This window comes from Eurypyga helias, unplaced genomic scaffold (assembly GCF_000690775.1).
Source record: "Eurypyga helias isolate BGI_N326 unplaced genomic scaffold, ASM69077v1 scaffold6362, whole genome shotgun sequence".
Lineage (NCBI taxonomy): Eukaryota > Metazoa > Chordata > Aves > Eurypygiformes > Eurypygidae > Eurypyga > Eurypyga helias.
Window position 1 is genome coordinate 27,832 of NW_010236525.1, and position 16,209 is coordinate 44,040.

At 46.7% G+C, this 16,209-nt stretch overlaps 1 protein-coding gene across 1 annotated transcript in view; it reads right to left on the reverse strand.

Moving 5' to 3' along the window:
* Positions 1-1,347: 1,347 nt before the first annotated feature.
* LOC104506229 (usherin-like) overlaps positions 1,348-16,209 on the reverse strand; it is a 305,157-nt gene continuing 290,295 nt past the window's right edge. The window contains 9 exon segments of the mRNA XM_010147113.1: positions 1,348-1,437; positions 2,568-2,801; positions 4,901-5,145; positions 6,796-6,879; positions 7,801-7,977; positions 9,837-10,054; positions 10,525-10,576; positions 10,579-10,750; positions 12,330-12,539. Of these exon segments, the coding sequence (XP_010145415.1) occupies positions 1,348-1,437; positions 2,568-2,801; positions 4,901-5,145; positions 6,796-6,879; positions 7,801-7,977; positions 9,837-10,054; positions 10,525-10,576; positions 10,579-10,750; positions 12,330-12,539 (1,482 nt within the window).

The window sequence follows — 16,209 nt, forward strand, 5'->3', positions numbered from 1 at the left end:
ATGCTCCAAAATGTAGTATGGTACTTGGTCCAAAATAGCGTTGTGCATTCTTGCGTACACGTGGTCAGGCATGTGGTATGTTGTGGGTATTTTTGTTTTGGGGGAAGGGAGGGTGCTAAAGGAACACTTGGTTGCTCAGTGGAAGATGCCTTTTAGACGCAGCCACACGTTGCTTCGGCAGAGCTGCTGCTGTCTTGGCTGGGGTTTGCCTGATTCAGAGGGCTGCCTCTGTTTTATGAATGGGATCCTTGCTCTGTATGCTGCTGTCTGAAATGTTTTGTGCAGGTTAAGGAGGAAGCTATTCAAAATAGCGAATTATTTTGCCTCTTAGTCCAAATAAATTGCTGGAGGAGTGTTGCTTGTGCTTTCTGAAAACGTGTGGTACCAGATGATGGGTTTTGCTGATTGTGACTGAGAGCATGGGTAAAAATGTGCTTGGCAGCATACGTGGAACTGGCAGTCTCTCGAGGGCTTCCTTGTCACTTTCTCTGGGAAAAGGACAGAGATGAATATGGGAATAGGTTTACTGTCATGGTATAATAATTCTCAATTACAAGTGCCTTGACATGATATTTCCTACCTGTGTTGCGCTGGCTGCTTGCTGTTTGCTCCTAGTTTACTGTGGGTGGTGAGCAAATGTTACTGCCTGTAGACTGGTAATACATAAGCTGAAGGGAAGGCCCTGACAGCAAGTGTTTAATAGGGTGGGTTAGGAGGTTTTCTACCCCTGAAAAAGCATGCTTGGAGTTAAGCATTAATTAATGGGTTTATGGGTTGTTCTTTTAAACTTGAGCTGAGAGGGTGGGGAAGAGGGCGGGAGAGAACGCAAAGGTTAAAGCGACTCCGTAAGAATTCCTTCATTTGCTGTTTATTCACCTGTGCGGGAACACAGTTTTGTGGTAGAGCTTTGTCGGGCCAGGAGGAGACATGGCTGCCCTGCCACGAAGGCCCCTCTTAGCCACGTGCTGGGCTTTGGACAGGTAAAAGACTTTTCCTTACCGAACACGCTGCCCCCCTCCCACCCCTACACCCTCCTCAGCTGTGAAAGATGAGAGCCTCTACCATCACAGTCATCTACTACTGTATGACTCGGGGATTTTCAGACTGGTCTCTTACCTTTCTGAGGTGTCGGCACTAACAGTTTTTACTATACAGTTAAAGAGAGGGAGGGGAAAAAAGGCTAATTTACCACACACACACACACACCCCACCTCCCCTCCCAAAAACAGTTTTAACTAGTGGGCAGGGGGTGGGGAAGCAGCAGCCCTTTCCCCTCCCACAAAGGCCATGCAGGCTGCTTTGGCAAGTTACCCTCTTCCCATTTTCTAGAGAAGGTGGCTGTGCTCTTCAGAGGTGGGTGTCAGTGAACGTGGTGTGCTCCTTGGTGACTGTGCTGAAGCCTTTGATGACATTGACAAGATCATCTTCATCTAGGTACTGTTAGGAGGGGGTAAAAAAGCACGTAAGCCAAAGCTGTACCAGACTAAAGGTGATTCCTCATTTCTCTTTCCTCCCACCCCCTAAAACCCAGTTTTGAAACTGTCAGATAAGTAGGTGCATTTCTACCCCTCTGCATGTTTTCTTATTCCTCCCAGCACGAGCTTAAAGCATTCAAACACCTGAATCCAGACCAACTAGATTTTCATAGCCAGCAGCGTTACTGCAGGTAGGTGTCCTGGGCCTCTTCAACCAGCCACTGTATTCGTTTGCGAGATGGACAAAGGGGGGAACGAAGCGTGCTGACAGCCCTAAGCTGCTGCATGCGGTACAGGGAAGAGCTGGTGAAAAGCACTGTAGGAGGTTGGTTTGCAAGAGGGTGGCTGAGCAACACGGGGCAGAGACAGGTTCAGGGACGTGTAAAGCCACTTAGGGGGAGGGTGGACAGAAGAGCCTGGCTTTGTATATGTAGCTGTTGGTTTTAGAAAGCAGCTGGGTGCACGCTGTCAGGGTTGTTTGCCACCAGAAGTAAGAGAAAGTTTTTGTTCTTCTGTTCCTACCACTTTTGAAATTCCTTGGACTACTGTCTAAACCAGTTCCAACATGCTGGATGGTGGTATGGGTGTTTGCAAGCTAAAGATAAGCACAAGATAAGCAGATAGAACAAGAGGTTCCTCCCTCAGCATTCACACAATCTCTGCAATAACTGAGCAGAGGACAGAGAGCGAGTCTCGTCAGCGACTTCTGGCACTGAGTGTGTGAAGGAGGTGAAGACATCCCTCCTCACACGTGTACATTTGCTGAAATGCATGGAAGGAAAAGCCTACAAGTTGACCAAATAGAAGGGAATTCTTCCAGCTGCATATCCCTGGTAGTCCATGGAGTTATTGGTTCAATGGGAACCATAGACAGATGCATGTGAACCCCTCACATCCTCTAAGAGCAGGGTGTGAGCACCTGCGACTCCAGGGGGAAGGATTTTGAGAATCTTATCTCTGACCATGCCCTTCTAGGACTTCTGGCTGTGTATCTCCAGCACCTTTTGATACGTGGCGCTTTTCATGATTCTAACAGAACAAATCCCGAGCAGCCCGCGGACGACGGCATCGCAGAGGACCAGGAGTCCTTACCGTGCCACGACCAGTAGCGCGATGGTTGCGAATAATGGCATCCCAAGGTGGCTCCTCAGCGAGAGACTTCTTGTCGTAGAGGTCGAGCAGCTGGCTGACACTACGATGAAGAGAGGCTTGGGAATACGTGCGGCTTAGCTGGCCCTGGCTTGGTCTCCGTGCCCCAGATGCGATATGGACATTGCAGTGGCTCGTGGGAGAACCAACTCCTGGAATTTTTGTATCTGCCAGCCCCTACAAGGAAGACACAAGCTAATACATCAGACATAAAGGGCATGGTCTGAAACACTTTATCTGGCCAAAACCAAAGCAGGAGTGGAAGAGAACAGAAACCCATGCTTCCAAAATCATGCACAGTCACAGAAAGACAAAAAATGGACCTTTCCCCATCAGACAATCCTATCATTAAAAAGGAAAAAAAACCCACCCAACCTTGTAAAACAGGACTTCCCCTGATTTTTTTTTTTCCTATCCCTAATTTTTAAGTAGCCAACAGGCAGAGGTCCAAAGATTTCTGACGGCCAGAATGCTAGCCCAGGGTTGCACAGCAAGGGGGTGGTAGCAGACTTCCTTTTTCAGTTGCTGTGACCAGGGGGAAGACATTCACCCACCAGGAGGAACATGCAGCGTGAGGTGCCATCGTGCATGCTCTGGCTCCTCTGGCACATCACACATGGTGGAACTGTGCAAGCTACCGACTCTACCTCAAAGTGCATCGTGTATCTTTTGAGAGTGACACTGCTTGAGGAATCGGACGTGTCAGCAATGGTCTCAAACTGAGAGGAGAGAGAGGGAAGAAAAGCATTAGGGCGGGCAAGGCGCAGCCGGTTCCTTACAGAGGGTGTGGATTATCTGCAGCTCTGTGAAGGCGAGCAGTGTCTAGGATGTGGGGGAACAGAGGAACTGGTGAGGCACTATTTAACTTTTAACTGTCCCTGATGTCCTGCACGGGCAGCCAGCATTGCTTGCCACGTGACCTCACTAACAATTGTAAAACATGAGGGATTTTGCCCCTTCGTAGTAGCTCTGTCCTGACTGCTCAGATTAAGCCTGTCAACAGATGCAGTGTAGAATCTTCCTTTCTATATAGTCCATGAGCTTCTGGAAAAGGAAAAAGAAGAAAAGAAGGGGCAGAAACATGGAAAGAGGTGGTGCAGGCACGCCACCAGCAAAGACGTTTTAAAGTCAGGAAGAACAACACAACGTGACAGGCTGTAGAGGAAAAGGAATCGAAACCATGCGACTAAAAAATGAAGTTTCTTATGCTCTTAGCCTTTGCCAGGAGAAGGGGCAAACTGCAAATCCCGTTGTTTCCAAGAGCTCCTTTGTTGAGGCACAGATGCAGCTTCTTGGCACTGAGACAAGAGGGAACAGAATGCGTGAAGGATGCAGGAGTCACTATCCTGCTTGATGGCGCTCACAGGAAAAAGAAGCTGAGAATTGACAGGAAGAATCATCTCACAGCCTGTGCCTGGGAAGGTGCACAGAAACGGAAGGCACTGCTGCTCCCAGGCTCAAGTCTCGTAAGAATTGCCGTATTCCTTTTGCCTTGCTTTTCCTCAAAGGGAAGGACACTACTGCTCTGCTACATAGGGCAACATGTTTTTTACCCATCTTTTTACAGAATTATAACTAATAAAAATGAGACAAAGCCTTCCTCTTTATAGCAGTCCCCCTCCCACCTTTCCCCTGTCCCAGCGTGGCTCTATGTGCACAGATGCACACACAGATTTTGTGAAGGTCCCCAGCTTCTCCCTGGTTGCACTCACTCTCCCCCAAACCTCCCTGGCATGCAGCTCATCCTACAACAGTCCAGCTGAGCGGTGGGTGGATACTAGAGAGAAAGTAAGTCCTAAGTCCTGCCTTTTGCAGGCGCCTTTCCTGGATACCTGACAAAGACTTGCGGGAGGATCCTGGTTAGCCACCCACCACAGACAGGTGGGAACACAGGAAAGGTTCCTCTGAACAGCACATTTTGTCCCCTACCTTCTCACAGCGTGCCAAGGCCTTTTCAGCTCTAGCACAGATGTCGGCGCACATCAGCTGACGTCGGTGGCTTTGCATTTTCCAAAGGTTGTCACAGGCATCAGAAGCCTTTCAGGGCCTGCAGACCAGGTGCCACAGGGCTCTTTTTGGACTTAAGCATCTGTCCCCTGGCTCTCCGTGTCCGTGTAGGTACACCAGACAGCCCTTTTCCTATACCCAACAGCCCCTTCATTTGGTAACCAATAGTGCAACAATGTGGTGGCAGGAGAAAGACAAACTGTGTGTTTGGGGGGGCAGATAAAAGTGTAACATGATGGATACTCAACATTGCGTTTTACTGGACGTACCGGGTGGGTTTCACCTGATGAATACACACTCATGGGTGACGTTCTTTTCTGGAGCGGAACTAAAGGAGGTCTGTCTCGTGCATAGGGTTGCTTGTGGACTTTCCTTTGAAGAATTAAGGAGAGAAGGATAGCCAAGAGGATCAAACCTAGAACGACCATCAGCACTGCAAACCACAACTCGTTGTAGAATTTCGCACGTTTGGACTCCGCTTTGTCCTTCTCTCCAGGTGTTGTCAAGATCAGACCTGTAAAAATCAAGAGGGATTAGGGCAGAAAGAGAATGTTATTTCAGAAAGCGTTTAACAATATGCTGTCCCTTTCCTCGCTAATAAATTAGGCAGAAATTTAAGTAATTTTGTCGTCATGTGCTTATTTGCACTTATGTTCAAGGTGGCATAATGGTTCAATATGCTAGCGGGCTATAATAAAAAGCTTACTGCCCTCCAGAGACCCTGCTTAAAGTTCTGGCATTGCTGCTCAGGCTGGAAATCACCACTGCATCAGCAGCTCTTGAGAAAGGAGGCGGTGGAGGTAGAATGCGAGAAAAGAAGGGTTCTCCAAGTAACCTTGAGGAGTGGAAATGACTACAGTAATTTCAGAGTGACACAGACAGAGGACATTCTCTCCCGCACTGTGTAGTGGTAGGCCTGAGCAGTTAGAGAGAGAGGAAGACTGAACCAGAATGAGTGATAAATTAATACAGATGCAAGGAACGTGAAACTTTATTCCTCCTTCCCCCACCTGTTAGAAACAAACAGCCACTTGGTTGGCTTTGCTCGTACACAACCCAAGTGTAAGAAATCTCAGTGACAGGATTTCCTGGCTCTGTAACCCCACATGCAAATCCAGACTCCTTGCTAAGGGATTGCCATCGTCACCTTCGCTTGCCAGCCTCGGCTGCAAGTGGCCTGTGGTGCTGAGCGAGTTTGCCGCACACTCTGGGTACAAACAAACAGAACAAAGGAGCAGAGTGTGGGAGGTGATGGGTGTGGAGTAATGGGGAACATTTTATAACACCTTTACAGCATCCTTGCCTGAGATTCTGCAGGAGGGTGGAGTGAGAGAATGAAAAGGGATGTAAGGAAAACACAAAGAGTAATTGCAAAGACAAGGCCCAAGATGCACCTCAAAAAAATAAATAAATGAATTAAAACCAATATGTCAGTTAGTTGGAAATGGTTTGTGTTTAGCTTTGCTTCCCAGAAAGCTAAGGAGGTAAAATCCTAAAACTTTTTACTGGTAGGCATCTACTATTCAATAGACAACAACTGTCTGGGATTTCATCGCACCAAACTCCTCTGCTTCCACGACACAGGCAAAGGCCTCATGGACAGAAGGGAAATGGCAGGTGTTATAAACCAGGTCCTGAGAGCATCTCGTATGACGTTCTCATCAACCGGGCAGGGGGACACAGCCCAGCTGGCACTGCAGAGGCTGGCGGGTTGGTGGGCAGGCAGGAGGGGGTGGGTGCCCCTTGCTGGGATGGGTGGGATGCAGGGAGGAGAGAGGATGAGTATTTTCATTGTCACACTGAAGAGGAATGTGGGAGGACAGGGTTAGAACTCAAGCTAGTCTTAATTTGGAAATAGAATCTGGAAGAGAGCAGATTCTATTCAGGAGAAGAAGGCACTCCATCTTAGAGCTAAACATTTGTGTAAAAATATAAGCAAAAAGACATCTGGAGAAGGGATCTGAAGCTGATCGTGTTGTAAAGAAACAGAAAGCCATCCGTGGCAAAAAAAGGCACGTTACCTACATACCTCATACCCTAAAGATACTAAGGAATCCCCTGGTCATGCAGTGAGATGCCATCCTGTCTGGCATGTGCAGAATATCAAATTTCTGCCACAACCATGTAAATCCATAGGTGCTAGGTAGTTTCTTCACGTACTTACCAACTCCATCTCCAGCGCTGTACTTGATGACCGGTGTTGTGGCGCTCCCTTCGTCGGTGATACAGGTCACTTGAAACAAAAAGGCTGAGCAAAAAGAAAATGCTGTCAGCAGGCAAAGCCAAATTCTGGAAGTCCTGCTTTGTCACCATGATCCACCAGTACAGATGGTCTGAGAGGAGCCAAGGCAGGCACAGCACATAACCCGTCATAACCCACCCGTGTCCCAGACCAGAGCTTCACAATCCCTTACACCTGGGCATTCCACTTCTAAATTATGAACCGTGACAGGTCGTCGGCACTGTCACCGCTACGACGCTGCCACTAATTATATTCCTCTTTCACCACCCAATCCTCCCTCTCCCAGTGACATGTAGCTGTCAACATCCAATTTATTCATCGTTTTGTTCTAAATCCTTCATATTCCGTTCATGCCTGATACAAAAATGTTAACAATGTTTGATTAAAAAAAATACGTATTAGCACCACTGAAGGAAAGTTAAAAAATAAATGACAAAATCCTTTAAAATACAACACCCCCCTTAAAACCAGAAAAGATTTTTTTTTTCTTTTCTTCACCCTACATTGATAAAGTTTCCTTTTATTTTAAAGGCTGCAAATTTCTGGAAGAGAAACTAAACTTCATAACATGGCTGATTCCAGAGTTTTTTAAAGAAAAAATCAGGCTCCAGTCTTTTCTGAAGACTTCCTTGCGTTTCCCAGAGTGTATCCCTGAAGGGTGGTATTGCAGTGCAGCTCCAGGATTTGGGAAAGCTCAACCCTCAAACTAAGCCAGAGCAGTCTCACCCAGCCAGGTAAAGCACTTAAGAGGAAGCTTAGCTCCCAGGATTTCTGTTTCATGCCTCTGCTCAGATGCACTTCAGTAATATGCTCCTGTCCTCTTTGCTTGGGATGGCTACAGAGCGTTTTCCCTAAATTTAGCACACAATAATATTAATTTAGCTCAAGGTCCTTTCACAGAGAGAAAGCTGTAGGAAACAAACTGACTTTTGTCAGATGTCCTCGGTAAGTACAGCTCTGTGTCGAAGCCGCTGTAGATGCGCTGCCCGCTCTCCGTGAGCGCGTACTCCTTCAGGCGGCCGTTCAGGACAAAGGTGCGACTCCAGTCGATGTGGATGGTAGATAAATTGCTGACAATGGAGAATGGAGCCGTGTACCGAGGTGCTGCAAAAGAAGGAAAAACTGCTCATTTCTAGGCTTACAGGCATGACTGTTGTACTGTGCAGAGGAAAAGACTCTGTACGATACAAGCTCCCGGTCGCATACACTCCCTCTCTCTCACATAGCCATGTTTATGAGAAGGGAAGACAGAAGGAGAAAAGTTGCCGTAGCATGCCGGCCTCTACACTGAGAAAGTGGAAATACCTCATATCTTTCAAATGAAGACCTGGTTCTCCCTTCATTTGCCTCAGTCATTGTGGTAAAAACCATACAATTTGAATTCCAGCTTAAGGTGGGGACAGGGCGACACAGGAGGTTGTGCTAGCGCAGCTGCAGCATGCTGGGCTGTGGGAACCGCACTGGTAAGGAGAGGACTCTTACAAGCCCCAAGAAATTGCCCAAGATCATCTTTTAACACATGAATATACATGAAAACATGGGGTTTCAGAAAAGCAAGAGCAGGTGACAGGCAGAGAGAAAAGAAATCTGGCACTCACTTCAGGGAGGAGGAGTTCATCAGCTGGGCTCAACAGCTCGTGACAAAAGCCTTCATGTAGGTTTGAGGTGGTCCTTCCTTGTGGCTCTGCCATTAAGCCACACGCCCAGTATGTGCTCGTAAGAAAGCTGCTTGTTCAGCTGCACATTGCTGCTAACTGCCTGCGCTGCCACTAAAGCAAGCCTTCCGGGCAAGAGGAAGGAGACGTTCGGAGTGACTCAGGGGACCTGGCGCCAAGAGGTCAGCAAGGCAAGACAAGCAAGACTGACAAAGGAGGCCTGCCAACCTAGTGGGTGGGGGTTTAACAACGGCTTTCAAACCCTTGTGTCCTGTATGTCTCCCAGTTCATTATGAATTCTCTCTATTTAAAAGTTCATTATCATGTTCCAGCATTTTACTTTGCAATTTAATAGAATACAGCTGTAGAGATAAGGACCTTTTTCTTTTTTTTTCAGTGGTGACATTAAAGAAAATCTGGGGTTATTCCACCTGAAATTTTCAGCTAAGGTTGTAGCAGATACCTTTTTAGTAATTACTAGGCAGAACTACCAAGTTATGCAAAAAGGATTTTTAGAAAGGTGATTCTGAAATCCTGACTTGAGACTATGTGGGAAAAAGTGACTATCCCCTTTGCCCTGACCTGGCAAGCTGAGGTGAAATGCCCATCTCATCTGTTATGGAATGACTCTGGCTACAGCACTATAGATCTTTTCAGTAAAAGCTGATGTTAGACTGCTACAAATTCAGGGTTGATGACAAAATCTATCCTGACTGTAGGCACAGGTCCTGCATGTTAATTTTCCACGCTGACCACCACCTGGCCTTAAAGTACTGCCTGTGGTGGTTAGAAAGGTAGCAGTGAATTCTTACTTCGTTGGCAACAAGGATCCGATCATTCAGATGACATCCAAGGAAAACTCTCCACGAGCCCTGGCAGAAGTGTGGCATGAATTAGGACAGTAAGATTCTTCTTGAAAAGAATCACCAGGTCTCTTTCAAAATCTCCACTTTTCCTAGGTATTATTTATGGCAAGGTATTTATTACTACACATCACCCTTCTGGTAATACTCGAACATTTTATGTTCCGCAGCTTTGCTGCCCATTCTCAGTAACACAATACATTTCCAGGCTCCCAAGACAGAGGATGTGACATCAGAGGATGAGCAAATAATTATTTTTGAAGGAATGAGCAGCCAAGCCCCAGAGCAGAATTTCAATGAGTGGGCAGCAGAGACACAGTGACCAAAGAACAGGTTTCTGAGGACATCAACTTTTACAGGGGTGGAGAAGTCATGTGATGCTCTGCAGCCCCGTGCATCAGAAGCCAACATTGCTCATCAGTGAACAACCAGTTCTCATACTCACGCTCCTTTTCCGTAGTGAACCCAATCCATTCTGAGGCGCTGCTGCCAACAGAGTTGTAAGACACGACTCGCAGGTTGTAAGTTGTGTAAGGCTCGAGGTTGGACACGTTAGCACTCTGGCCTTGTCCTGTATACTTCACCTCAGTTGGGCCAGGACTGCAAGCCTTCACTGCTGGCTGTAGGTTCAGGGAACAAGCCATATACACATGGAGCTCATAGCTGAGAAGAAAGTTGTGATTTTGATTAATCAAGAGCCTTAATAGTAGCCAACCATATATTTCATCCTACTTGCTGCGTGTCTGGGTACTACAGAAGAGAATGGACCTGATCCCACTTTTTCTCTTGGAGATCAGGATTTGCCTTGCACCTGCCTCTTCATTGCCAGTTGGTCTCACAATATTTTGGCTGTGCAAGCACAGCTGTCAGACAGTTACCTCCACTCACAACAACTCGTCCTCTCTGCCTTCATTCCCCCCAATATCCTGCTCAGAAAAAAAGCAATTGTTGCACGTAAACACACCCCAGGTAGCATTTTGCTCACATGAGGTATCAGCGACCACACTGGGAAGGAGGAGAATAGCTGTCACAACCACCCAGTGCTCTCAGCAATTCCAGCTCACACCCAGGAAAATTGTTCTGCCACCATCCCTAGCTGAGGTGGGCAGCTTTAGCTGGGTGGCATTTCCTACCTGGTGACAATGCCATTGGGTGACTGAGGGGCACTCCACTGGAAAGAGGAACAGTGCGGATCTGTGGGGGAGGCTGCTCTGAGGGTGGAGCCGGCTGCGTGGTGATTTGGGCCGTGGGTCCTTTGGTGCAACAGTTGAAACAGGTGCAGGCCTCCACGCCAATGGAGTATGTGGTAAAAGGTTTCAGCCCATGTATTGTCTGCTGGGTGGCAGTCCCTTCTGACAGCTATACAAATTAAGAGGGAATTTGTCACAACTTCAATCACCACAAGTACTACGTAAGAGTTATGAAGGTGAATTAAGTCCAGAAAAAGACGGGCATGAGGTTCTACATGTCCTTTAAGTCTGACATTAATGCAGCTGTTGTGTAAGGGGAACTCTGCACTCATTTTTCTCCCATTACGAAGTCAAAGGGCACTCACTGTTCAAAGGGAAAGACCATACCATCAGTGGCCTCACAAGCACCTTGAGTTGAGCTGTGACCACCGTATGTCAACTTGCAAATGCCATTCTCAGGAACGGAGAAACAAGGAGCTCTAAGTCAAGGGCCAGCGTAATGCTGCTGTGCACTCACATGGCCATGGTGCTGGGTGGGCCTGTCAGGAAACTCCTACGCTCAGTACGGGAGACCTGCTGTAAAAGGAAATGGTGCCCTTGTTCTGAAACTGGTCACAGCAAATGCCACTTCACGTCATTGCTGTAGTCATTTGCGGGTATAGCTTCTTAAGCCAAAGAAATAAAAATATATGGAAAACAGCAACAAGGGGCAACATCTGCTCCCATTTGGCAGCATGTGATTTAGCAGAGTGCAGCAAGAAAGTAGGAAGGAAAGAGTCAAGCAAACAAAGGAAAGCACTTGGTACTTCTTGACGCCAGAGCCGGAGAGGAGCCAGCAGCATGGCAGGCGTGAGGGGGTAGAAATGGAGGGCCACACAGGCACCAACGAGATGAACTGGCTGGATCAGGCACAGCCACAGCAACTGCACTGGAAGGAACAAACGCATAATGTGCAATTTGTAGGCAGCTTAAGCTCACAGAAAGGATTGATGACCTGGGAAAGTGCCCCTAGCACTTCCAAGCTGAGCAAGATGGGACAAGGGAAAAAATCCCATACAAATGTTTACCTACTTATAAAAATCAAACAGATGGTGTTACAGACAAAAACTATTCAAGTATTTGATTTGGTGGTAAATGTTTCAGGCACCTTCCACCTTTCCCCACATCTCCCTCTTCTACAACTCTATTGAAGCCCTGCAGGTTCCCTAAGCTGAGTGCTGTTGTTTCTGGACACCTAATGATGTGTAGGCTGAGACATCAAACACAGAAGTTGTTCTTTGGCTACTTGCACTATTCTTCTGTACTTTACCATTAAATACTTCTTACCAACAAGAAGGAAAGGGAAAGTCATGTACAACACTTTCTGCTGAGCTTCAAGTCCATAGGCCAGCCAAAGAACACAACCATTACCAACTGGCTTCAGTTTCCAATTGCGCCATTTGGACTGGCAGGAGCTGTCTGAAAGTGTTTTGTTTGGATGGTTAGCCACCCCTGAACAATACTCCTGACTACCACCACATTGTCACAGCACATCTCCACATGAGAAGGGTTTAATGATGAGCTTAGGTCCTTGAGAAGCATGACATTTAGGTGGGCGAAAGAGCTGGTGGCCCTTTGGCCAGAAGAGAGCATTGCAGAGCAGTTAACAGCAGGAGTGCAGGAGAGGAAGACCGTGTGCAACAGCAGTAGCAGCTTGAAGAACAAAATAGTTGAAGCTAGAAAACAGAAACAGTGTTGACAATACTTACCACCACATCAGTCCCCCTGGTATCGTTAGAAAACAGTCTGTAGATACTGACCACACCGTTTGGCTGGAGAGGGGGGCTGATGTTCACCACGGCCACTGTGGATGCCACTGTGTTGAAGAGGGGAGCTCCCAGGCCCTCAGGAGGGGCAGGGCCCGTCCGGCAGCGGGACCAGCTGCTCGGCGTCCGTCCTGCTGAGTTTACCGACCACACCTTCGGCACACAAAAACAGAGAAACGGTTAGCAGAGGACTCAAGCCTACAAAACATCCATGGTTAGCCAGGGATGCTGCTGCAGCTGTACTGACACTGAGAAAAAAGTAGCGCCATGACACCCATGGAAAATATCCCTTGATGGCTGTCCAGCACCTGTGTTGACCAGGTGACTTTCCACCTGAAGAAGGAAATATTCCCCACTGCTGCATTTAGGGAAAAGAAGCAGATTTCATGTCTCAAGCACTGTGTCCTCTTCATACCTGATCCTCAAACTCTGCATCCCCACCACTGTCCGTCATGCCATACAAAGAGGACTCCTTCAGAAGCTGCAAACAACAGCAGTGATGTTTTCAAAGACATCCGAACAACAATACTGACATCAGTCCTGCTAGTTTCTTCCTTTTACAGATTTCCTTCATGCATGCAAGCAGCCCAGCCCCAGTGCATTCAGCCTGGCACCGTGTGACGGTGAAGTTATGTTCACCTTGACTGAATTGCAAAAGCCAAACTCTAATTAATCACTAAAACCAGAAAGTTTTACAGGCATATTCTTCTCTTAAAAATTTTATTGTATCAATCAATTGGTAACATTTTCAGTAGCCCATAATATAAATAAAGCCCACTGAAAAGTGTGGTTAAGTCAGCATCCCTCATTTATTTTCACAACATTTCTTTATTGCATGAGCACAAAGGCAACATCTTCAGTTCCAAGATTTCAAAATCTAGCTGCTTGAATTAGGCCTGATTAAAACCCACATGTCTCTATGAACTAAGCCTACTGATTTTGTCAGCTTCCCAAAACCAGAGTGATCTGCAGACTACATAAAACTCAGCACTTATTAAACACACTCTCCAACAAATCTGCATGAAAATTAAATTTTGCTTTCATCAAGGAGTAAATAAACATATGGAAGGATGTATAATCTTATTTATCAAAAACCATTTGTATAATTAAACACGAATATTGTAAAAGGTTGCCTTAGGTCGTCATTTGCATGAGTAAGTAATTTGTAGAATGTCAGGTACAATAGACAGAATAGATGGATGCGTGAGCGTATAGGGTTAAATTAGGCTCAATATTAGCCAACCACATAGTGATCAATCAGAATGATAGATCTAAATGGCAATACAAGAGGACTGTCTGAGTGATTTTTTAGTATAAGTATTCCTTAGTAAGCTTTCATGTCCAGTGGTTCTAACTACAGTAAAACCCGTTCTTATGTGATCTATGCTGGGCAGAGGTCCTGGGGAAGTGAATGGTGGGGCTGTGCCTGAAAAAAAAATAGGAGGTTTAGAAATAAGAGGTCTTCAAAACAGACTCTGGAGTCCTTTCAGCTTGCAATATTAAGTTCCAAGAAGACAGGATGCTTCACAAGGGACCCGGGGAAGGAAAAAGGCCAAAAACCACCACACTGGCTTTGAAGACTGATTCTGCCAGTTACAAACTCAAAGTTCCTGCCTGATTCCAACAGTAATGTGTGACACCATACAGTGGAGCACTACGTAAGTACAGATGATGCCCTATGATAAAAAGTTCAGCCAAAGCACTTTCATTTTCAGTGAAATCAGTAATATATCTCTGTTGTGAACATTCTGTAAAGTCAAACTCTCTTCGCTTTACTGCAGTAGGTCAAACCTTCTATCTCAGTTCAGTCCCAGCTGCTACAAAGGTTTGCCCAGAGTTGTTCATTTGAAGAGGCATATTTCTTTGTGGAGAGAATAAGCCACATATGGAAAGAGCAGCTCTGAGTGTGCCACTGGCATTGACTCAGTGCTGACCTGAGTTCAAATGCTCCAGTTATAACCAGGCTGTGTCCTTAATGAGCATGGAGCGTAACAGTGTCAGACCTGACCTGCCCAGCAAGCTGCTCACGGCAGAACTGAAGGTGATGAGTTAGGAACAGAGGCCTCCTGTGTAGCACAGGAATTCAGCCTCAGAATGGGGTCCCCTAAGAAATTTGGAAGACAGAGAGATGCATGTCACCTCACTGAGAGCTGTATGGATGCACCTTCCTCCATCAACCCCTCTCCCGTCATAGATGCCTACACCTTGTCTTTCAGAAAATAAATCTTATTTCACACAAACAAGGGCTCACTCTTTCATAACACTCGCTTAGGGCAAGGGAAAAGGGGATGCTTATCGCCTTTCACACTGCAGCTAAGTGGTTAAAGGGCTCCTTCACAAGGCGGGTAATTTACGCTCAATCATGCGTTCCAGTGGAGGGAGTCAAGCCTGTCCCCTCCAGACACCTCTGGAGTGGGAATGCCCAAGCAGATGACCCATCTTTGTACCTGGGGTGTTCCTGGGCTCCCTTTGGGGCTGTTTCATGGTGCATGAGCACAGTGAAATCAAGGTTGACTGGGCAGAGCACAAGCAGGTGGGAGCAGACACAGTTACCCAGCCCTTCCCATGGGGGTAATGGGGACCTGAGGTTGCAATCTGTCCCCCAGGCTCCACACGCCTGCTCCTCTTGAAAAAGGCTGAGGTCACAGCCACATGCTTGTGGGACTGACGGAGAGGCATGCTCTGAGCATGCTTCCCAGACAAACACAGCTACTCGGCCCTGCCAAGCCACATTTCCAGCAGAAAACCTCTAGGTGTCTGTGAAAATCTCTAACGCCAGCTTCTGAGACAGTTGTGACAGCTGAACAGGACTTCTGAGGTTCTAAATTCTGGATTTACACTAACCTAAGCTGGATTCCCTTAACTCCCTCTGCTTCTGCTCAACCATCTGTAAAGGGATGGATGGCTATAAAAATATTGCCCTTTGAGAATTGCTGTCCAAGTAAATCCTGGTCAGCGTTTGGAGACTTGGAGCAGTACGTGCCCAGAACTGACTGCAGATGGAAATGCTGATGTTTAGCCGCTTCTTTGCATGAAGAAATGGGACAGCATGGCAACAGAAACCACAGTGAGGAGTGCCTGTTAAAATCAGAGGTTTGATCATGGCTCCTCAAAAAGTCACCACAAAATGGTCACGGATGAAAGCTGTTGCCTGGCTAGCCTGGTTAAACTGAAATTTCACAGTCTGGACTTTTGTAAAAGGTTTTTGTTCCCACAAAAATTCCTCCTAAATTGTGATATAGTCAGCACCAAAAAATATTTAACTATGTTGGTATAGAAATGTAAAGAGCTTAATAGGCAGCAGTATTACCTGCTGCTTATAATGTAAGAAGATTATAAAGAGCCCACAGGCACATGGAGCAAACAAGAACCGATCACATCTCAGAGATGTAGTGAATGGCAAAGCACAGAGAGCAGAATGCCAGCAAAAGTTTCTTACAGCTTGACTTTCTGAATACACTCCCTCCGAAAGCATTAAGTCTGACATCATGGTGCATGGCTCAGCACCCTGCCAAAAGGTGTGCTGCTGTTAATGGCTGCACTGTCCCAAAAGTGCCAGGAGAGGGCTCTGAAATCAGCTCCATGGGTCACTATTTAAAATGCTTTATCAATCTGCTGGCCCCTGGCCCAGACCGCACTTTGAAGTGGAGCCAGAGACAGGAGGGGAGACCTCTCTGGAGACCATATATTCAGAGTAGTGAAGAATTTCAGTTACAGGTAACTAAGCTTGTGTTTTTTTCCATCAGAAATGTGCCTTCACAGATTTCTCCTCCTGGAAGAAACCAGTGACCAGCCATTGCTCAAAATGATCACAGGACAACCT